The sequence below is a fragment of the Amblyomma americanum genome, chromosome 2 (genome assembly GCF_052857255.1).
Source record: "Amblyomma americanum isolate KBUSLIRL-KWMA chromosome 2, ASM5285725v1, whole genome shotgun sequence".
In the NCBI taxonomy this organism is placed as follows: Eukaryota; Metazoa; Arthropoda; class Arachnida; order Ixodida; family Ixodidae; genus Amblyomma; species Amblyomma americanum.
Window position 1 is genome coordinate 44918347 of NC_135498.1, and position 22484 is coordinate 44940830.

A 22484-nucleotide genomic window follows, 5' to 3' on the forward strand; every position below is an offset into this window, starting at 1 on the left:
GACAGAAACCGTATTCCAATACCGCTGCAGAACAAAGGCACTAAAAATAACCTTTCATTTCTACAATCAACTGAAAGCTCTCAGAAGTATTCGTGTCACTGCCGTGCCAAAGCGAAGACAAAACGTTTTGGAATGAACAGCCAGTGCGTGGAAAAACGCACGACCCAACCAGTAACAAAGATGAGCGCTTTGCCTAGAATACGAAAAACTTTTCGTGTGGCGCTGCAGTAACCAAGCATGTCGTGCGGGTCAATGACCTACGGGCAATTGCTTAGCCAGATCACGCGCCTCGGTTAACAGGTTGAGTTATTGATTACTAGACCAGCTTTTCCCACTTCCGTCTCTCACTCCAGCTGAAGCAAAAATCACACAAGCGCGCGCGTAGCTTCGTCGCGCTCCAATTCCGTTGGGAGCGGGAAAGCAGACGACGCCTGCGGAAGCGCGCGTCGTCTGCTACGGTTTAGTCGCGCCACAGAAGCTCTTGCCGGCGTTGCGGCTACACCTTTTCGGAGCACTAGCTGCGACACGACATGTTTCTAAAGTGAACATGCCGCTGTGGAGGACTAGGCTCGCCCTATGGATTCGTGAGAACCCTTATTTCGCGCCGCTCTTCCTTCGTCTGACGCTAAGTTTAGTTCTGGTTCTTTACCTGAGCTTAGGAGCGTCCATGTTTATCGTCCTAGCTAGCGAAGACGAAGACGGAAAGATCTCTACTGTTTCCGAGCTGAGAAACAGAACTTCTGAGCGCCTGACTGCTAGGCTGCAGAAGCTCTCGTCTAAACCCGAGGCGTGGAGCCGGACAGTACTCCACCACCTCGCCGCGTATGATGACAGGATGTCCGGTGTCGACCTCAGGGGATGCACGGAGACCGGAAATGGGCCCTGGTCGTTTTCTGAAGCCATGCTCTTCAGCCTTGCGCTGCTGACGACATCAGGTAGGCTTTCTTTTTTTCGTGTGCTCAAGCGCCAAATGTCACACAATTTAAGCAGATTGTAAACTCAACTCCTCCACACCTCATTCCTTTCATTTTAGTGAAATCAAGCTATCGGATCCCTGACAAATCCAGCCTATTTTAATTGTTCGTTTAGCACGAGTAGTTCCATGGTCTTTTTCTTTTCTAATACCATGCAATCGAGCGACTCGTGAATGAGTTAGCCGATATGTATAGTTCGCCGTACAGCGTGACGTAAAGCGTGGCGATTCATGGACGCAGCTCGTGGTTGGGCTGGCCGCGTGCAGCGATATACTACCAAGGCATGCCTGTCGTCGTTTTCGTACTTAGAATATATGCTTTCCGCTTTACCATAAGTACACTCAGAACCATTCTAAGTAGTTTCCATTGTTTGGTCTGACTATATGTTACTTGAAACTTTAAAATTTGTTTTGAGGAATATATAGATAGGATAGGATAGGACACAGGATATAGGATAGGAACTTTTACTGTCCAACAGAAAGAGGGTAGCTAGAGGGCTACCCACCTTGACGACGGCCGATAGGTCTTGACTCTCGGCGGCGGCTTCGGCCAATCGGACGAGTTGTAGCTGAGTCGCCGGGTCAGAGCTCAGTAGTAAGGCCTCCCATTGGTCTTTCGTCTTTGTACCTCGTCCCTCCCGGGAGGCATGAGGACATTCCCATAGTATGCGGTCCAAGGCATTCCCTAAGTTCGCAGTTTGCGCGTTTTTCTGAAAATTGCCCTGGCCACATAAGACTCCAGAGGGCGAAGGAAATGAGCTGTAACTGTCTCACTTGTCTGTGGACAACTTAACCGCGCCGTGAAGGAAGGGATGAAGGGAGCAAAAGAAAAAAAGAGAGAGAAAGGTGCCGTAGTGGAGGGCTCCAGAATAATGTGAAAACTTCATTGCGGGATTTTATTTCCACCGGAAATAGATACCAATCATATGTTGAGAAACGTATATAGGCATCCCCACGAATTTTTTTTTGGCACCAATATATATAAATATTTATTTTTTCCTCGAAGAATAATAAGATTGACCAAATATTCGACACCCGCCGCGGTGGCTCAGTGGTTAGGGCGCTCGACTACTGATCCGGAATTCCCGGGTTCGAACCCGACCGCGGCGGCTGCGTTTTTATGGAGGAAAAACGCTAAGGCGCCCGTGTGCTGTGCGATGTCAGTGCACGTTAAAGATCCCCAGGTGGTCGAAATTATCCCGGAGCCCTCCACTACGGCACCTCTTTCTTCTTTCACTCCCTCCTTTCCCCTTCCCTTATGGCGCGGTTAAGGTGTCCAATGATATGAGACAGATACTGCGCCATTTCCTTTCGCCCAAAAAAAACAATTATTAAATATTCGACTGGCACATACGCATACTGACGGAGTACTCCACCGAGTAAAAGTTATATGTATACGTATAAGCTATGTACAGTGTGTACCACAAATACCGTGATATCGTCTTCACAAATATTTTCATTGTGAATGAACGGCGTTCAACGCATATTCTTCGATAAAACTTACTTTACTGATCCTAAAACATGATGCCGATGTTTTTTTGTTCAGTTTTTCCTCCGAGATTCGCGGTGTGGTTGCACTTCAGCTCATAGAAACTTTCACCTCCTTTCATCGGACCAATCTTTCACTTGTGCGCCGCTTTACGGATGACTTTCTACTAAAAAAATACCGATCTTTATTATATTGAAATGCATGTGCAGGAAAGCACAGGCATTTGTAATTCGGAAACGCATTAAAATGTTTCACGCTTTGTCAAAGCCAGACTGTCGCGCCTTAATGAGCATGCATGCACCTGAACCGCACCGCGAGGACAGGGTGGAGTGAAAGAAGGCAGAGGGGAACAGGTACCCGTACTGGAGGGCTATAAAATGGAACATCTGCGGTTCTTCTGACATCGTACAGCAAAGGCGTTTTTGCATATCGCTTCCTACCCGCCGCGGTGGCTCAGTGGTTAGGGCGCTCGGCTACTGATCCGGAGTTCCCGGGTTCGAACCCGACCGCGGCGGCTGCGTTTTTATGGAGCCTCGGGAAAAACGCTAAGGGGCCCGTGTGCTGTGCGATGTCAGTGCACGTTAAAGAACCCCAGGTGGTCGAAATTATCCCGGAGCCCTCCACTACGGCACCTCTTCTTCCTTTCTTTTTTCACTCCCTCCCTTATCCCGTCCCTTACTGGCTTCCCTGCCTCTCCTCCGTGTTTTTTTCTATTGTCAACACATTTTCATCACGGGGAACTGATGCCTTATTGATTTTAACAGTGGCAATCAGCATAGCTTGAGGCGCGCGGCTGGATCGAAATTGCTGCGAATAATGGTCCGACTAATCTGATCGGTAGGCTCAAATATCAGTGCGAGTAGAAAACAGTTTTGTGCACTGAAGCTAAGTTTCTTAAGAGATTTTCTCGCCAAGAAAGAGCCCTGTCAGAAGCTGACCTACTGTGGCTCACGCCACCTTTTCGTGCGCGTGCCTCTGTTCGTTGCTGCTGTTGTTGCGACTGAAGGAAGAATGAAAAGGAAAGTGCACGCGGGCCCGCCCACTGGCTCAAGGTGAGCCACAATCGCTGCCACGTGCAGACAGTAGGGGAGTTAAAAGAGATGTGCGAGGAAAGATTGAAAGACAAGACGCGCGTCGCAACAACCGCGTCATACGAAAAAGCAACAGATTCCCCCCTCCCCTGTGACAAGGAGCACTTGCCACATTGGCGAGAGCTCCCAGATCCAAGCTCCGTAGGGCCAGGAAGCCACCATCCCCTCTCGCCGCCTGTTCCGACACCACCACGTAACTCGACAAATCGCCGTGTCTAGAAGGTATTGGTTATGATGTGTCGGGTCATATATCTCTTCTGTCAAACCTGTTTGATGGAACGTTCACACTTGGGCATTGGGCGTCAAGAGCGAGTGAAATTCGCAGCTGGCGAAATGCAAAAGACCCGCCACGGTGGCTCAGTGGTTAGCGCGCCCGCGGCTACTGATCCGGGGTACCCGGGTTCGAACCCGACCGCGGCGGCTGCGTTTTTATGGAGGAAAAACGCTAAGGCGCCCGTGTGCTGTGCGATGTCAGTGCACGTTAAAGATCATCAGGCGGTCGAAATTATTCCGGAGCGCTCCATTACTGCGCCACTTTCTTCCTTTCTTCTTTTACCCTCTCCTTCATCCCTTCCCTTACGCGGTTCAGGTGTCCGCCGATATATGAGACAGATACTGCGCCATTTCCTTTCCCCCAAAACCAAATATTATCATATTATTAGTTCCAGGAACCTGAGAGAGCGTGAAACCATGAAAAGAGTTCCCGAGAGCCCCGCGGTCCTCTTATTGTAAACCGAACCCCGCTTCCGACGCGGATATCTGACATGTACAGATATCTGCGCTCCGCTCGCGCCTGCTCGTGTGACGCGCCTCGCGCATGCGCAGACAGGCTCCAGCGTACGCCCGTGCGCGTAGGCGCTCCGCCCGTACGCCTAGGATGTGTCCATCGAGTTGTGGCTTAAGGCGCCTGTGTGCTGTGCGATGTCAGTGCACGTTAAAGATCCCCAGGTGGTCAAAAATATTCCGGAGCCGTCCACTATGGCACCTCTTTCTTCCTTCTCTGACTCTCCTTTATCCCTTCCCTTGCTGAGCGGTTCAGGTGTCGGCCGATATAAGAGACAGATACTGCGCCATTTCATTTCCCCAACAGCCAATTCAATTCACCCAGTTCATCGCGTCCGTCAATGTTTTTCCCCTCCCGGCGATAAGCGGCAGCAAAAGTTTATGACATCCCGCCCTTCCTCCCCTCCTTGCACATGCCCAATCATGAGCCATCCCGCACCGCTTGGATCAGGACCACACGTTGGTGCGGTCACAAGATTCAGAGAATGCTCACTCTCGGCTCACCTGGATAACGTTCATGAGAATGCTTGCCATATTAGAGAGTTTTAAAATGGAAGAAACGTCCAAGCGCGGATGTGTACAGGACCAAACTGGGTGTTTGCATGTAGCATGTGCAAAGCAGTTGCATGTCCCCACCTGCCCTCTGCGCATGCACAGCAGGTGTCTCCATATGATAAAGCTCCAACTTTTCCAGCTTGCGTGGTCTGACCGTAACTGCACATGTGTGCTGCTCCGCCTAACAGCTGCAAAGGTGTGCAAGGGTGGGAAGGGTGAAGAGAGGAAGCCTAACGTGCCAGAATAGTGTCTGGTCAACGAGCACAGCATTTCCATGCGAACCATCTGCACCTGGCCCGGGAGCTTGTTTCCTTGGAACGCGAGGAGTCAGTCGCACATATTTCAGCATGCACAATATGCCGTGTACTATAGTATGGAGGCACAAATATGTGTGGGGGCTCGAGATGCCAGTGAGGTCACACACATGCAGCGGGAGTGTGGTGAAGTCTAGCTACCACATGATCACCTTCTGCGTGATGGGCAAATGTGGCTGGCTATTTTCATTCTTTCACTTCCGCCGAAACGCGGCCGCTGCGGCTGGGGCCAAACAAGTAAAATCGTGCTCGGCAGCCCAAAGACCACAGCCAGCCGAGGTCCCCTTCGTGGAGCTTACTGTGGCAGTTCTTATTGTGCGGTCAAGGGGTTTTCACCAGCAGCCTTTTAGCCACAATGCGAAAACTGTATAGGCCGCTGTGAAAATGAACTGTTTTACAGAAAAAAAGATCCATTCGCATGATGGCTGCATGCTTGAGGCTATTTTCCATGGATTTAGACTCGCCACACGCCGTTTCTCATTTCAATCATTACGTTTACTCTTTCCTTCTCCAGGAGGTTACGACTACGCCAAGACGTCATCAGCAGTGAAGGCGACCGTCATGGCATACATATTCTTCGGCCTCCCGCTCGTCGCCTGCTGGCTCCTGCTGCATTGCAAGACGGTTGCGCAGACATGGCTCCTAGCTTGCGTCAACATCTACCGCCTTGCCACGGGTCTCAGGAAACGCTTCCGCACAGTCAGTCCCGCCGGCGCAGAAGACAAAGACGGTGATGGCATTCCCGCCGCTCCACCCAGGCAGACGATGACGCTCTTCCGTCCAGAACTTTCCATCGTGGCCGGCCACCTGAGCTATGCGCAACTCGCCTTGAGGGAAGGAGACCGCAGGATCCGCGTTGTCAGTGTTGGGACACCGCAGGGCACGACCGTGGTGGTCAACCGGCAAGCCGTGACCGCAGCCTCGGCAGCGCTCTGCTGTTGCTTCCTCATCTACATGCTCTTTGGCGCTGGCACCATGGCTGCCGGCTCGGAGAAGACTATGCTTGACGGCCTGTTCTGGATCTTTCTCCAGTTCACGACGACCAGTTCCAATTCGCAAGCTGCCTTCAGTTTGAGCCCGGGTGCCCGGGGAGGATGGACGCTTTACTATGCTGTGGGAGCTCTTCAGCTGACTGCTCTAGCGTACATGGTCTTCATGTTGGCCACGTGGAAGTGCGCGTTCTGCGAGGACACTTGGATGGCTCAGTCCACACAGGCTTAGGAACGCTTTCTTCGGACTTGCGCGCATTCTTCTTTCATTGTTTTTTACACTGAGTATTTGAGTGTCACTGATCAGCGCTCAAGAATTCTATGCAGATAGCTGCCACTGCCTCCAAGGGAGCACAAATAGTGGTCGCTTTGTACAGAGGACAAAATACTTGTCTAGAATGCCTGAGCTGTGTGCTCTGGACGTGGTCCGGACCGCACACGCGACATCTAGCCATAATACTTTGTTCGAAATGGGCTGGATGTCAGCATGCAGAGTAGCATGCTCATGGGACTGCATCATGTTATCTTGGCTTGCTGGTTGCCGCAGCTTTGACAGCTGCTTTCAGAGTCTGGAGCATGTAGCTCGGGTGTTCTAGACATGCATTTTGTCCCTTGTACCCAGAATTCATTCTGAACACATAGCATGGCTTTGTACAACTGTCGTTTATGACTGTAGATAACTTTCGTTTATGACTGCAGATTGTCACATAGGACTCAAAGAAGCAGGTAGCTATTATTGAATGCTTGTCTTGGAATATGAGTAGGCATACCTCAGGTTAGTGTATGACCGTCAAGGTGGGTTCTATCAAAGCAATGTGAAAGAATGCGGAGCCCCAGAATAGCAGAGTACCTGCAATTCGAAACAATACATATCCCATATTCACTGCTAGCAGATAAGAACGTAATAGAAAATATTAAGTTAAGATGAGGGGGTAAGTTGCAGTCTAACAAAATCAAGCCAAGAATTATATTCCCCACAGCTGGCACTGCAGAAAAAAACAACCACAAATTGCATAGCAGCTTTTGCAATGGAAGTCTCTTGAAATATTTCTTGACACGTGTGTATGTACGAGCTCTTCAATTCGTCATGTAAATTTTATAAGCTGTCACAGAAGCAATGTTTGTGATGCTTTACAGCATGCTTTCTTATCATTGGCAAGGACAGACACCATGTATATGTACGAAAAAAAAAATCACGAGTTTATTAAAATGCTACTAAAACACCGCATAGAAACAGGCCTGCACAAGGCAGACATACGACCCACTGGGCACCACAGCCGCAGCATAGGAAAGACGTTTGCGGTCACATGACGCAGAAGCAAATACTGTGTACAATACCAGAGATATTCTCTGAGCATAACACCTTCACAAACAACACCTCGAGCTTGACAAAGGTAAACACCAGCCATACGTTATATAAAACAAAGAGGCACTTTGTAGCATTTAAATCCTGCTTCCCCAAAAAGTAGGGGGCGCGTCCTTTGCCCACAGGAACTCTGGCGATCACTGACTACAAATCACTGAGATTTTGCATGACACAAAATGTGACGAGACATAGCGTTCAGAAAGGACCAGTGTACATACACAAAATTCACCTGCTTAATGCCGACATTGTACCTCTACACGCGGTATGCCCACGAATAAATTTCATGCACAATATATGTTGACTTTCCTGGCTCCAACAATGGGCAACTCCTGTTACATTATCCACCCACTCAAGTTGGCAACCATCTGATACAAAAGCGATGCAAATGCATTACAAGATCTTTGCGAAAAAAAAAGACTGTCTTCTGTGGCAATGAGTCTTACTTTGTACAGCCCTAGCATTAGCCACAGTGGCACTTCTTTTCTTGTTAGAAGCTTCGCAGCGACGTCTTCATACACCAGGCATGCCCACTGCTAAGGACAACAGCAAACGGTTTTGTACCACACACCTAGTGAGCATAGCTACAGTGACTTCACTCAGTTCTTGCAAAAACAACACCACCAACAAGAAAGAATGCCGCTTCCTTAACCAAGACTTGGCATCTATTGTGCGCAACACAAAAATGCCCTTTAAAAACAGTCAGGCAAGAGCTGTACACCTCGACTTTGAAAAACACTGGGCAACTTGAGACTCTTCTGTGGTCACCTTGGCACAAGGAAAAACAAACAAACCCAGACATGCCGGTGTAGCAAATCTACATAAAAACGTGTGGCATTAATAACATTTTAACAAATGCAAAGCCACAGCAGACAGACTTAATGCTAACAATCACAACGTTAACATTCCAACATAAAAGTGACTGATGTTTACTGCTAACATTTATATGAATAACACCAACAGCACAATGACAAAAAAAAGATGCACTTTGGCCTTAACTGGTACTGAACCAAACCACAAATGAATTCTGCCCAGCTCTACTAGAAGTTGGCAGTTTTTAGAGCTTGGTTAGCTGTTGCAAGTGGATGGAGCTGTGCTGGTGCCCACAAAATTTTTCGGAACACTGAAATCACGAAAAACCTCAATTTCTCCACAGCCGAGAGACGCAGGAGGACATTGAGGGGTACACTGGACAGGTCGAGCAGGGAAGTGCAAGCCATGCCCTTCAGTTCATGGCTGCATGCTTAGACTGCCCAGCAGTTGTGCTTTCTTTTGAATTTCGTGTTCCAAAAACTTTTGTGGGCACCTGTATCCCAAATTTTATAACACTGAATGAGGCATTAAAGCTTTTTCTTTGATTGCAGCGATACTTTCGGGATCGCTTTTGTAGGAGATGTAGTTTTATAATAAATACATGGTCAGCAGATTGACAAATAAACAATGCACAATAGTAGCAGCCATGAGAAGTTAAAATGCCTGATGTGTCAGTGTTGCACAAACAGACCATACTCCCAATTCTGAGATAACCCTATGAAGAAAGCAAGTAAAACGAAAAACAGATTCAGAATAAAACGTAAGCTAAACAAAAAAATTGATTAAATGAAATAAATACAAAACTGCGTTTCACAGAAAAGGAAGGTGAGCGTGCATGTCCGCAGGGATAAAATTAAGGAAGTTCAAAGAAAACCGTGCTACCTCTCAATACCAAGCGGAAAAGACGGCTGCAACTTCAGCCTTGAAAACTTCTCTGCTTGCATTGTACATTTTTGAAAACTGCCAGCAATGAAATACAACAGCACTAAAAACAACTGGGCACCATAAGCCTTGAAGAAATAGCCCACAAGCTAGACAGACAGACATAAGCTACTCTGCCTGATACCCTACTATAGTTGCTGTTCGTGAAGCCTTTATTTCGTTCACCATGAATAGAGCACTGCTAAGCAGATTGCCACTCTGGACTGGAAACGTTGCAAGGCAGTGCCCAGTTGCTGCGGTGAAGACATGCTCAACATTAGCGACTCCCGCCACACCCAGCATAATGAGCAAAAAGTAAAACAGAGAGAGGGAGACCATGAATTCCTAAAAAAAAAAATCGTTATCTTATCCAATAAAATCCTAACACACTGCATAATCCAAAGAGCACAACCACAATGAAGGAAGAATGTAGCCAACAACTTCCAAGCTATATGGGCACCTCTCAGGCTCACTGTGCAATGTCTATGTGGAAACAGAAACCAGCTAATGAACTGCAGCCTAACAATTTAGGCTACAGCAAATAACTCTACACAAAGTCGCAATCTGAGAAGCTTCAAGATCTGAGCATACCCTGCATATGATAAGTGAGTGACGTCATCAAAGAAACGCAGCGTACGAAAAAGATAAAAAAAAGAACTCGGTGCTCACGGAGTAAAGAAGACTGCCACGACTATCTGCAGCTAGGTATTTCTGAACACTGTATGCAGACATCAACGCCGTATATCACAGGCAGCTGAGAGATTGTCCCTTTTCCTGTCACTGTTTTGATAAGCTCAGTGCACTCCCCCACCCAGAAAAGAAAAGAATAAAGAAATAAAACAGGTCCATACACATTTGTAGTAGCCTACATCTCCACTGCAAAGTCCGAGTTGGATGCCTTGCAAAAAAAAAAAAAAAATCAGCAAATAAGACATGGCATGGGTCAGTGGAAACTGCAATGCTGTGCAGTGCTTCTAAATCAGCTAAAAAAAATTATCTGATACATGGTGGCACCAGTGACAAGCATTTAGAACAGTGACAAAGCTAGGAAGAAACTTGCCAGGAACTTGTCAGTTCTCATAAAACAAATGCTACCTTAACACAATGAACCCTGCAGCGAACAGTTCACTACGGAACGAGTAGTGGGAACCAAGGGAGGGAACAGTGATTTCATTCTCAATCCTTCAGTCATGATCAGCAAGCCCACAATAAGAAATTAAAATTTTCAAAAGCCTATGCCATGGATTATATAATTTATGACAGAGAGATAATTCTCTTCTTTTACAGCAAGGCATACTCAGCATATATTCAAAGTTCCTCCATTAATTAGCCAAGCTGCTCGTGAACAGCTCATTCAGTTTTACTGGAAGACAACAAAGAGGAATTAGTTCATGAGCGATGCTTCTGCTTGTTGACTGCATATAAAGAAAAAGAAATACACATTAAACAGTAACCATAAATCAATTTCAGTGAAATTCCAAATGTGCAATACACAAAGAAAAAAAAAAGTAAACAAGGTAGGTGGATTTGGTACAATAATAGTTGCTAACATCTTTGCCATGGTTCACCTTGGTGCGTACACAAACGCACGGCAAGGCACGCAGGCCCAGGTGGCGAAGGCCAACACTAAGCAAAGAGAGGTTACAGTTTTTCAATTCCCACAGCACTTATAAAAGCTGCCTCAAATTAGCACAGCATGTGCCTTGATGGCAGCGCTATAACCTAGTCGCACTCAAAGCTATTGACGTGAGGCATTTTTCACTAACTGAAATATGATCTCACAATATCACTGTACCGCTGTCAACACCCCACACATACACGAACCAGGGGTGAAATGATGGCAGGGTTGCAAAGCAACCTACTTCGAAAAATGCGCGATGCATTGCACATATGCGCTCGTGCACAAACCAAATATAAAGCAGTTCACTCCCATGCCTCATATATTTTTAGGACTTATATAATCGCGCTCGTTACAGTCTCTGTATAACATCAAATGCTATAGCAACTTGCAATCAATATACTGACCCTGCCCCACTGTGAAGCCAGCACATGCTGCACACACGGGAAAGACATCCTCTAAGAGAGTTCGCCTTTTTGCATCTCTCCCTGTCAGCTGGCACAACCTCAAGGCAACACTCGCCCCGCGCCGGTGAAGATACAAAAAATAAATCCAATCTCTGTGGACCTTCAGGTAGCAGTCTGGATGATTGCAACGTGCCCGCCACAATCTATCACTGGGAGAAGGAATTCAATGGCGACAGTTGCCGGGACGCAAAGCCAATGGCAGCAGCAAGGTGCTGGGACCTCATGTCTGTGACTCCTGCCTGTTGCTGCCAGGGCAGAGCCGACAGATGAGCTCACCGTACTTGATGCGCTGGCCCTCCTTAAGCTCGAGCGAGAAGTTCTGTGGCGCTTCGAAGATCAGCACGATGGTGGACCCCAAGTTGAACTCACCGAAAGGGGCACCCTTCTCAATTTGGATACCTTCTGAGTTATGGTTCGACTGGAAGCACTGGTCATTGAAGTTGTGCTTCTTGTACTTGCGCCGGTTGGTCACCAGGTTCTGTTGTGGCCAGCAGGAAAAAAAAGGTGGTGATGAGAGCAAAGAAAAAGTAATTCAATCTTAAATGGTATACCGCAGCGTACAATGTACATTTATCAAATCCCAGTTTCAATCAAAAGTAGCCTGTTCAAGTTGCCCATTTGATATATCAAAGGTTCTAAATTACTGCGGTGTTTACGCCCCTTAAACACATATGACGACGATGGCACATAAAAGGCTGATTCAGATTACTAGCCAATTAATCTGAAAATAAAGCTCGGTTAATCTGGATTTCACTGCATCATGCAGAAATTGTGTTCATTTTCAAGCTCCTGAGTGCACGCCTGGATTATATTATATTATATGTAATGTTATGTTATATCTGTCCCCGCCTGCTCGCATGCCAGCGCGCACACACACACGTACACACATCTTTTTATCAACAAAAGCACGTGGTCGCGCGTCCCGACGTAACTCGTGTTCACGTGCGGCAGGTGTTTATCAGTGTTCGGTTCAAAAGGCGTTTGCTCTAACAATTTTGCGACAGTCGGCAGCGGCGGCTATTCGCAGCGAGACACAGCGAACATGCTGAACATCAGCACTGATGGTCAGGAGGTGCCTGTACTTTAGGCGAATTTAAAATGGTGAATTCCCATCGACAAAAGTGGGAGGAGGAGGAGGGGGGTTCATGATGCCAATAAATATGGTATTGACCCTATTATCAAACCTCCAATTTCTTTGCAAATTTCATTAAATTGAATAAAGAAATAAAATATGCTGCCAAATCATCAGCAGAACAAAAATAAATAAAATTACTGGCTAAACTAGGCTACGGCTTAGTTAAAACATCCAGTGAGAGCGGACACATTTCTTTTTCTACAACAGCATCCCCCCATTTTTTCCCCGTTCTTGTCTTATTTCTCTGGTCTTCTCTTCTTTCTCTGTCTCTTGGCTTGGCTTGCCTTGGCTTAGCACTCGAGTAGACTGGCAACAAGCCAAGCCAAGGTTACAACTACAAAAGGCTTCGGTTACACGGCGACCTGGGGTGTGTTCCCATTAACAGCTATGGGCGTCAGAAAGTGATATGTCTTGGTTATTTTTATATACTGTGCTGGCCAGAACACACAAGGCCAGAATTAATTATGCACTGAGGCAGAAGAGCTGCAAGTAACAGGTCTGAGGACATTGAGATGTGCAAAACAGGAGATGTGGAGCGAAAAAGGATCTGAACTTTTAAGATGAGTGAAACTCACATAGTCAAAGTAAACCTTGATGGAGCCAACATTGGTGGCACCTACGGCAGTCATGCTGAAGAATCCATGCAGCCAGCGGCCCATGTAGACTACTCGCTCGTTCATGTTGAACAAGCCAGCTATCCAATTGACAACGCCTGGTCGCACACTTAGAAGTGTTCCTGTAATATCCAAAAATCAGACACACCCTCATGTTTATCTGTTAAAAAGAACAGACAACATGGAACACAGAACACAACGCAAAATCACACACTGGCCTTAATTCCCACAGTAAAACCACAGGACTTGAGTCATTCACACGGTGGCACTCATCTAATATTGCCCAAACATAAAAACACCCTTCCTCCTTGACAAGAGCACTCGGTAAGTGAAACCCAATGAGGCACAATCACATGTCCTTGCATGGGTGTACACTGAATTAAAACTTGAAAATCTACCCTATGAAGTGCTGCCACTCGGTGCCCATCGAGACACTCTGAATCATGGTGCATAGTTGTCTTGGTACTCTACTGTGGTGGCTCACAGTTATTCATGGTCGGGGAAAAACATGACCGTATAAACGTGTGTAAGGGCCGCACTTTTTTTTCAAGATTCGAGGGCCAATTTTCGGGGTGCGGCCCATACATGCGATGTGCGAAATATATTTTTTTTAAAAGTAGAAACACACCAATCAGAAAATGAGAGGCATTTATTCCTTGTTCAAACATCATTCGCGGAGTCTTCCGACTTTGAGCTGGTGCTGTGCTCTGCATGGTGCACGCTCATCTCACAAGAAGTCGCGCAGCATGTCCGCTGTCAGCAACCGCTGTCAACGTCCGCTGTCAACGTGTAATCATTGTTCCGCATTTCCATCACATAACAGAGCAGCTCTTCTTCCAGTTCAGGAAACTTGCACAGCTTGCTTTGGAAAGCATGCTTTTTGCAGCTTGTGTTCCTCAATGCATCCTTTTGGTTGCACCATCATCAAATGCACTTTCAGTTCTCGGCCACGTCGAATTTCTTACCCGCTGCACGCTTGCAGTGTTTGAGAGAAAATTCCTAGCTGTGTAGCTATTAAAGTGCTTGCCCATCGTGCTAAAATTGCAACGCTTGGCAACAGCACACGAAGGCCACAACTGCGGTGAACTAGCATTCTTCCACAACTCCCGTGCCTTTGACAGACACAGAAAGCTAGAAATGGTGACACTGATGCTGATATGGATAGCGGGAGCTCGCGGCGGAGGAAAAAGTTGACGACAATGATGATGAGCCACAGCCTCAGGTGCCATCCGTGGGCGGCACCTGAAAACTCCTGTGCATGTGCGTGGCCTCCGCCGCGATCAAGCGCAATGTTGCTCGCAGTTAGAGCTGATCGCGGAGGCCAGGAAGCGTGCATTTCGAAGGCTATTCCCGCGTGGCTTGCGGAAAGTTCGGGTGCCACCCTCACACGGAAATATATATATATTTCGTAATGTTTCCTCAAGGAAAACAGGGTGCGGTCCATACACTGGTGTGGCCCTTACACATGTTTATACGTATTGTCCCCAAAATGGACACACAGGAGTCTTAAAATGCATCAAAACATCTTTTTAGAATTTTTAGACAGTCTTCTTAAAGAGGACACCATATTAAATGCCCACTGATGTAATCAAGGTACAAGTGCATGTTTCAGAATATTTGTTCCCTTGCAGAAAATGCCAGTCAGGCTCTGGCATTTATTTATCTGTGCTGTTAAACAAGCTCAACTAAAACATAAGTATTTCTAAACAAGGACAAAGTTAACTCATTACATATAACACAATGTGACAGACATCAAAAGTGTATGGAACCCACTACTACTCCACTGTTATCATCTGCTGCGCAGGACGGCCGATCCCAGTCGTAATAACGCGGCAGCATGTAAGCCAATGACACAGAGTGAAGAAGATCCAACTGTACCAGAACTAAACTTGAACTACTGTGAGTCGCAAGCGCAGTAGTAGGCACCCATTTGTGGTAAAAACAGTAATATACCTGGAAAGTGCCTCCGATGCTGCACCTCCCAGTGCACGGGTGAGTGGAAACGGTGGTAGTCACCAGGGGCCAGATACACAACACAGTGATACAACTCCGTGCCTTTCTGTTGCAGAAGCTTCTTGTGATACTCTTCCTCACCCTGCAGGGTTGAGTAAAGCAAAAGGCCCTCAGTGAAGATACGTTGTCGAGGAAAGAGAAAGCAAATGGTGCCACCTGCCAAAAAGCCAGAGCTGAGAACCAACTGATTTTAATCAGCTTGCTGTGCATACACATTGTTTCTGCTTTGTTGCAACTTCTACTAGTGTTCCTTTTTTTTTTTATTTATATCTGCGATGGTTTGATGGGCCCAGGACTGTTGCGTGCCCGGAGGTCAGGTGAGGCCTAGTGACATTCGCCTGTGGTTGCACGTTGCTAGAGCTGGTAGAGCTACTGAGATGGAAGCTGCATCGTCGGTGCAGTGAGGAATGAAGGCCCACTGTTGTGCAGGTCTCAGCAGCTAGTCCCCGGGACTGACTCCGTGTGGTCGAGCCCCGAGCAAAAGCTAAATAGCCACGGGGAGCAGTGTCACGATGTGGACAGCAGTGCGGCGGGCGAGAAGTGCGGGCGAGTAGTAGAAAGAGGAGTTGAAGTTTAGATGAAAGAACAAAGTGTGTCCAAGGTGCCGGGGCTTGTATTTTGCTCGGCTTCGCCCACATTGCGTCAGCCCGAGAACTAGCTGCCCGGTCCCACACCACAGCGAACCTTCCTTCTTCACTGCCATGATGCTGCAGCTTCCATCTGAGCGACTTTACCAGCTTCGGCGACATGCAATCACAGGCAAGTGTTGCTAGCCCTCGCCTAACCTCCGAGCACGCAACAGTCCTGGGCCCATCAACACCATTACAATATCACAGGTGTACCTGCTGTTAGTGCTGTGGCAATTGTTTCCCTTCTCAAGAGCAAAGTTTAGAAAAAAGCCGAGGTGGCTGGAAAGGAATACATCTTTCTATAAAACTAAGCACTTTCAACCAGACCTGTGGCATAGCGTACAACTTGTAAGCTATAACTACTGGCAGCCTCTGGGAAAGTGGTAGGCACAATGAGACCCTTCGTCAAGAGAGCTTTTCAGTAGAATCGAACAATCATTTGAAGCAAGATCATTCCCAACTTCTGCATATATTAGGAGGAGCACTAAGGCTAATAAAGCAAAAAAAAAAACGAGCAGGCAGACTTACAGAGGTGTGTAAACAGTGAGGGTCCCAGGGGTGAGGTCCAAGAAACCTTGGCAGTGAATATGTGATGCCCTTCACCTGTTCAGCAAACCCCTTCTCTATGCGGCCAAAATGTAGCACTGTGCCATCTGCTGGACTCACCTGCAAACAACCAGGGAAACACTTTGACGAGAACTTAGGTGACCACACGACATTTGTTGCTAAGTCACAGCTCGTTGCATAGTGAAACAGGTTGCAACGCATTCACCAGTTACATTCTTAATGTTTATTCTAGCTCAGTCATGTGTCTGTACATGCAGGCATATGAATCAGGGAAACTCAAACAGTGCACCTACATCTGGCACTAGACTTCGCAAGGCATGTGCAACTTCAGAGATGCCAGCTTATTCCCCTTGCTGACGATCAGGGCTTTCTCAATGCCATAGGCATTAAACAACAGTGACACCTGGTTTCAATGGCCATACAATGAGAGTGAGTTGGCTTGTTCAGCTCAGACTTTTAAAAATATATTTCAAAAAATGGGCTGCATGCTTGTTCAGACATACCACACAGTCTCCTGGACAGAGGGGTCTGAGACCCGGCTTCAGCGAGCGCCGAAAGAACTCCCCCAGGTTGCGGTACTGCCGCAGGTCTTCGACCTCGGCCTCGTGTACGTCGCAGCCAAAGGCCCAGGCAAACAGGCCCAGCACTGGAGTACGCAGCCACACAGGAAGCTCTATGTCGTTTGCCCAGCCCCACCAGCGAGAAGCCATACGTAGCGGCAGCATCCGGTAGAAAGACACCTGTGGAAAAACAATCAACAAATGCAAAAAGATGGTTGGATGATATATGGGGTTTAACGCCATAAAGCGGCTAAGGCTAGGAGGAAGACCGTAGTGGAGGGGTCCGGATAATTTCGACCAGCTGGGGTTCTTCAATGTGCACTGACATTGCACGGCACATGGGGCTCTATATCTTGCCTCCATTGAAATGCGACCGCCACGGCTGGGGTTGGACCCGCGTCTTTCGGGTCAGCAGCCAAGCATCATAACCATTGAGCCACTGTGGCAGCTGAATGTAAGAAGAGAAAAGCAACAACAGTCCTGCAAGATAAATAGCTGACCCTCACAAATTCTGCTACTTAAGACCTCTTCACTGAACCTTCGCCATATCACAGAGAGTTCAGTGAAAAGTATAATAACAGCGTTAAATGAAATGCAAACAGGACAAGCAAAACACAATGAGCAAAATGAGAAGATCTTAGTTGGGGGAGACTGAATACCAGCGCGGATGATTTTATGTCGAAGCCTCGAGGGCTGCTTTTTGAAACCTTTATTAAACTCTGCCTGTGTTTCCTCCCCAGCAGCTAATACTTCTGTCTTTTTGTGCACATGTTTCAGTTGTCCTGTTCATGCTTCGTTGCAACAGAATGAAACAGAATGATGCTCAAGATGACAAACGCAGCCCATTTTGAGATGAAGAGAAGATGAAAACATTAAAATCATCTGCAGCAACGTGCTATCTAATGCTGCTCAGAGAAGCTGATTATGTAACACGTGATGTCAATGGCATACTCTCTTTTAAAAAATTCTCCACCCACACTCTTTGCATCCAAGGCATCAAGCTGTTACTTCAGAGCCCACTCATGAACTCTTTTACTGTCTGTTCAATGGCTGATTGCATAACACAGATATAAGCCCAATACTAATGAAGAATGATGTCTGAATGACCATCACCTCTAGCCAATGCTGACCTGCTGTCATTGCAAGGTGGTCCACCACCTGCGCACCTGCTTGCGCAGCATGCCAGATGGCTAGCAGGTTCAGAGCGACTGACAACTTCATGACAGTAGATAGACACCACTGTTTAGGGGGCCTCCTTCGAGGGTGGCCATTTGCAGCTTCATTCTCGAGTTGTATCCAACCAAAATGTCGGTGTGAAGTTCACCTCAATTCTGAGAAATTCGGCTATAAATTCTGCAGAACACTGCCCCTCAACATTTAAATTAAAAATAAAAAAGTAGTCAAGGTGAAGTCTTGGAATGCAATGTTCAATTTTTCTCCCTCGGTTCCATTATGCAACACATAAAGCATGTATAATTTTTTTTTATGGTACCAAAAGCATGACAGTCATTCTCACGGTAAACAGCATTGCGGTAGCTGCAGGCACTGTATGTCACAGCAAGAAAAAACAAAACAAAAAAGCCTGTGTTCACCTGAATTCAAAGGACAATGTTGCCAGGGAAGCAAACTGATGAAGGAATTGCACTTCACTACACGAGGAAGCTGCGGTCACTCACTTGGAGGCCAGAGGCGACGGGCTGTGGGCTGCTCTCATCATCTCGCTGGCGGCTGTGCAGGCTCCTCAGGTAGGCCAAACAGGCAAAGCCAAGACCCAGTGGTATGGGCATCCACCGGAGGTAGCGGCTTGCACCCAAGAAAGAACTGCTCCGCTCCCAGGCCGGCCGTGGTGACGTAGGCTCACCCCCATCTGGTCACAAAGGACAGCACCCCAATCCTCGATGACTCCACCAAGTAGTGCATATACAGCACTTTCGCTACCCAATATTTACCAGATTATTTTGCAAGTAACGCAACATAACACAAGACATAAGGGAACGCCTGATCCTCAAGTAGTATACAACTTAAAAAAAAGCAGCAGTCGTTAACATTGAGCCCCGGTCCGCGGGGCCCTGTATCACTCCGCTAGCAAACCACAACAACGAAAAAATTTGCTTTTTAATATACGACATTATTAAACAAGCCAGGTATCAAAATTCTAGAGCTTAATTTTTTTCTCTTGATTAGCTTCCTGTTTAAGGGGGAAGCTGGTCTTAGAAAAAAAATTTTTATTAATGAAGTCACAATAAAGAAATCTTCAAGAAACGCGTATTTTTACGTGCAGATTCTAAGTATGTGATTCAATATTATGTAAAACAAGTCCTTGAGCCCTTACATAATAATGTTGTGCAACTTTTTGCCGAGAGCGTTCAATAAATTTTGCTGCAGGAAACCTGCTAGAACACATGCCATTGGCTTGTCTTGACATAAAGCTATGCAATAAAGGCAAAATTATTATCCTGCCTATCATAGAAGCAGAGTTCCAGGGTTTTGAAGTTGCCACTTCACAAACGGGAGGAAAAACTTGTATTTGTGATGATTTTAAAATTTATAATTTGCCTTCTCCAGTAGGCAGAATGATAATTTTACCATTATTGCATAGCTTGATGTCAAGCGAAACCAATGGCATGCAATCTAGCAAGTTCCCTGCAGCAGAATTTCTTCCAAACTCCCAGCAAAATGTTACATAACATATTGCATAAGTGCACAAGGACTTGTTGGACATAAAATTAAATTACATATTTGGAATCAGCATGCTATAATACATGTCCTCTGAAGATTTCATAATTGTGACTTCTTTAACAAAAAATTCATTTCTAGGACCCTCTTTCCCTCTTAAGTTACAAGAAAAGTTGTAACAACAGACTACTTATTTGTCAAGGAAAGATTCAGTGCGGTAGTCCTGAATATGAGCGGAGCTTCACTGCAGACTTGAGTTGTATCTGAGTATAGACTGCATGGCTATCAGCGCAGTGCCTGAATTGCTTGTAATGCCACAAAAAGATGCATGGTGAAAGCTGTTTCAGTGAGTTCTTGCATTTAAAATTACACACAGCCTCAATGACCACAAAATTTTTTACAGAGTTAAAAGAAAAAAAAAAAAGACGGAGACAAGAAGCACTAGTTAAGACCAAAATTACATTCAAAATTAAATAGCATATTGCAAGTCATTACCAGAGAACTATTTATACATAATACTATTCCCACTTCATTCAGCCTTTTGCTAGGCTGCGGTCCAGAAACAAGGCAATGCCCATATCCTGCAACAACAAAAGGTAGGTGTGATGAAACTGGAGCACAATCACACCCTTGTGCATGCATGTCAGATAAAAATATAGCAGTGGCTTTGAAAGGCATCCTGTTCAGAAGAGATATGCCACTTAGACCTCTGCGAACGTGAATGTACTTGAACATTAATGCAATGGCTGTGTGACACCTAATCAGCTGTTTTGACACCCATTCAGTAGAGACGCATACAATGAGGTACTGCTCCTACTCATAGCTGCATACCATCACACTTCAAAAGCGGAATGTGCTTGCAACGTCATGTCCAACTCTTCCAAAGTAATACAAGCAAAATTTAGATATGCAGTGAATAAGTAAGACCTGCTGCGGTGGCTCAGTGGTTAGGGCGCTCGGCTACTGATCCGGAGTACCCGGGTTCGAACCCCACCGTGGCAGCAGCGTTTCGATGAAGGCGAAATGCAAAGGAAACCTGTGCTGTGCAATGTCAGTCACATTAAAGATCCCCAGTCCCCAGGTGGTCGAAATTATTCTGGAACCCTCCACTATGGCACATCTTTCTTCCTTTCTTCTTTCACTCCCTCCTTTGTCCCTTCCCTTCAGGTGTCTGCCGATATGTGAGACAGATACTGTGCCATTTCCTTTCCCCAAAAACCAATTTTCAGTGGATAAGTGGAGCTTTTCTCTCATACAAACCAGACAAGGGAGGCTCATTATGACATGAAGGAAGCCAACAGCTGAAACAAGGGCGCATAAGGGAATGTTTTGATCTTTTTTTTTTATAACCTGTAGCACTGATTGATGGGAAAGTGACTGGGTAATTATTTTATTGCTCAAAGATAACTATTACAAGGTACAAGAAATGACAGCCACACGCTGCCGGTGGGATCCGAACCCACGACCTCCGAATTTCGCGTCCGGTGCTCCACCAACTAAGCTACGGTGACGGCTGTCCAATCTTCTGGTTTCGCGGGTATTTATATGTAGTGTAACTGAACTTTTAGAGTGTTCACCAGCACCACCCTTGACCACAGCGGCAGACATAGTACGTCCTGTATTACCGCGAGTGCCACGTAGGAACGCGGTCAAACGGTGAGGGAGGAAGCTGTGCAAGAACACTTATGCTACCTATGGCATCAAGACTACGAAAACCGAGGCTTTCGTTAAGCTATTAAGCAGACAACGTAACAGAAATTAGCGGCTTGCTATGACATACATATGAAGAAAGCCAACAATCACTGAAACCAAGCAGCACAGGGGAATCTTTCTAGTTCTTTTTTTTTTAATTTGCAGTGTTGATAAATGGGAAATTAATAGTGTAATTATTATATCACTGAAAGATAGCTATCACGAAGCAGAAGAGAAAACAACCACAATCCACCAGTGGGATTGCTACCCACAGAGAGGCAATGGAGCCTGCTTGAAAGCAAAGCCAACCACGGAAAAAAAAAATCACATATAACTCTTTCAAAAACAACTAGCAAGCAACCACTGCACTCTCCTAGACGAGAACAGCAAAATTTTAATTAAGTGGTTGAAAATAGTATCAAAGAAAATTGGGCAGTAGTAGAGACGTTAGCCCAGGTGTATCTGCTATGAAATAGGCCGGTTGAAAGTTACACTAATTGGCCAATAAATCTCACTATAGGGAGGCAACTGTAAAGCCTTCACTGAAGAACAGAATTCTTATGGACAACATGAATAAACAAGAAATCAAGCATTTTTGGTCTACATGTGGAAACTGAAAACAGATCAGAACATGCAACGAGACCATGATGAAAATGTACTCAGCTTATCTTATACTCCCAGAATTGAGCATTGTCATTTTAATGCTGATTAAACAAGGATTTGCAGATTTATTTTTAAAATAAGCTGAACTGATGTTCTGTGATACAACTTGGTATTACATGTGCAGCCACCACGTGAACATGTCTCAATAAAATACAATTTGTATGTTGTCAAGCACATGATGCTTTTATATTCCAAAAGTGTTGATTATATTTTACTATTTTTCGAGCTCAAAATGAGCCTTTGGATGTAAAGAAGAAAGCATTGGTTGAAAAACATGCTTCCTGTGCATTTTCAATAAAAAGATTTGATTTATTGGTACTAGACGGCACCTGTGTTTAGCATTTCTTTGCTGAAGTGGTAGCTACAATTCACCAAAACTGTCATCGACGAGAGATTCGACAGTGCATGACAAAAGCCTTGCATGTGGAAACACAAGTGGATGCTACACTATACTAGACCTGTTCAACTGCTGTCTGACATGTGGGGCCGTATTAATTCTTAGTTCCTCACTTTCACTGGTGTGCAATTACTGTCATGCCCACTGATCATGAATTAATGC

At 46.0% G+C, this 22484-nt stretch overlaps 2 protein-coding genes across 7 annotated transcripts in view; one reads left to right on the top strand and one right to left on the bottom strand.

The window, feature by feature from the left end:
* Positions 1–534: 534 nt before the first annotated feature.
* On the top strand, positions 535–8704 carry LOC144121135 (uncharacterized). 2 transcript variants are annotated; one of them, XR_013312536.1, is made up of 3 exons: positions 535–935; positions 5720–6920; positions 6970–8704. XR_013312536.1 is itself a non-coding variant. In XM_077654112.1 (2 exons), exons 1-2 carry the CDS (start codon positions 548–550, stop codon positions 6424–6426), a joined length of 1095 nt encoding a protein of 364 aa, XP_077510238.1. In that variant the 5' UTR covers positions 535–547; the 3' UTR covers positions 6427–8704. The 2 variants fall into 2 exon arrangements, 1 of the variants encoding a protein (XP_077510238.1); XM_077654112.1 differs by having other exon boundaries at positions 5720–8704.
* Positions 7368–22484, bottom strand: part of Pisd (phosphatidylserine decarboxylase) — a 46483-nt gene continuing 31366 nt past the window's right edge. For all 5 annotated transcript variants that reach the window (XM_077654109.1, XM_077654108.1, XM_077654110.1 and 2 more), the window contains 6 exons: positions 18571–18761; positions 16838–17074; positions 16296–16433; positions 15079–15220; positions 13087–13247; positions 7368–11854 (listed from right to left, as the gene is read on the bottom strand). In XM_077654109.1, coding sequence (XP_077510235.1) covers positions 11597–11854; positions 13087–13247; positions 15079–15220; positions 16296–16433; positions 16838–17074; positions 18571–18761 — 1127 coding nt within the window. In that variant the 3' untranslated portion in view covers positions 7368–11596. The remainder of the gene's footprint in view (positions 11855–13086; positions 13248–15078; positions 15221–16295; positions 16434–16837; positions 17075–18570; positions 18762–22484) is intronic.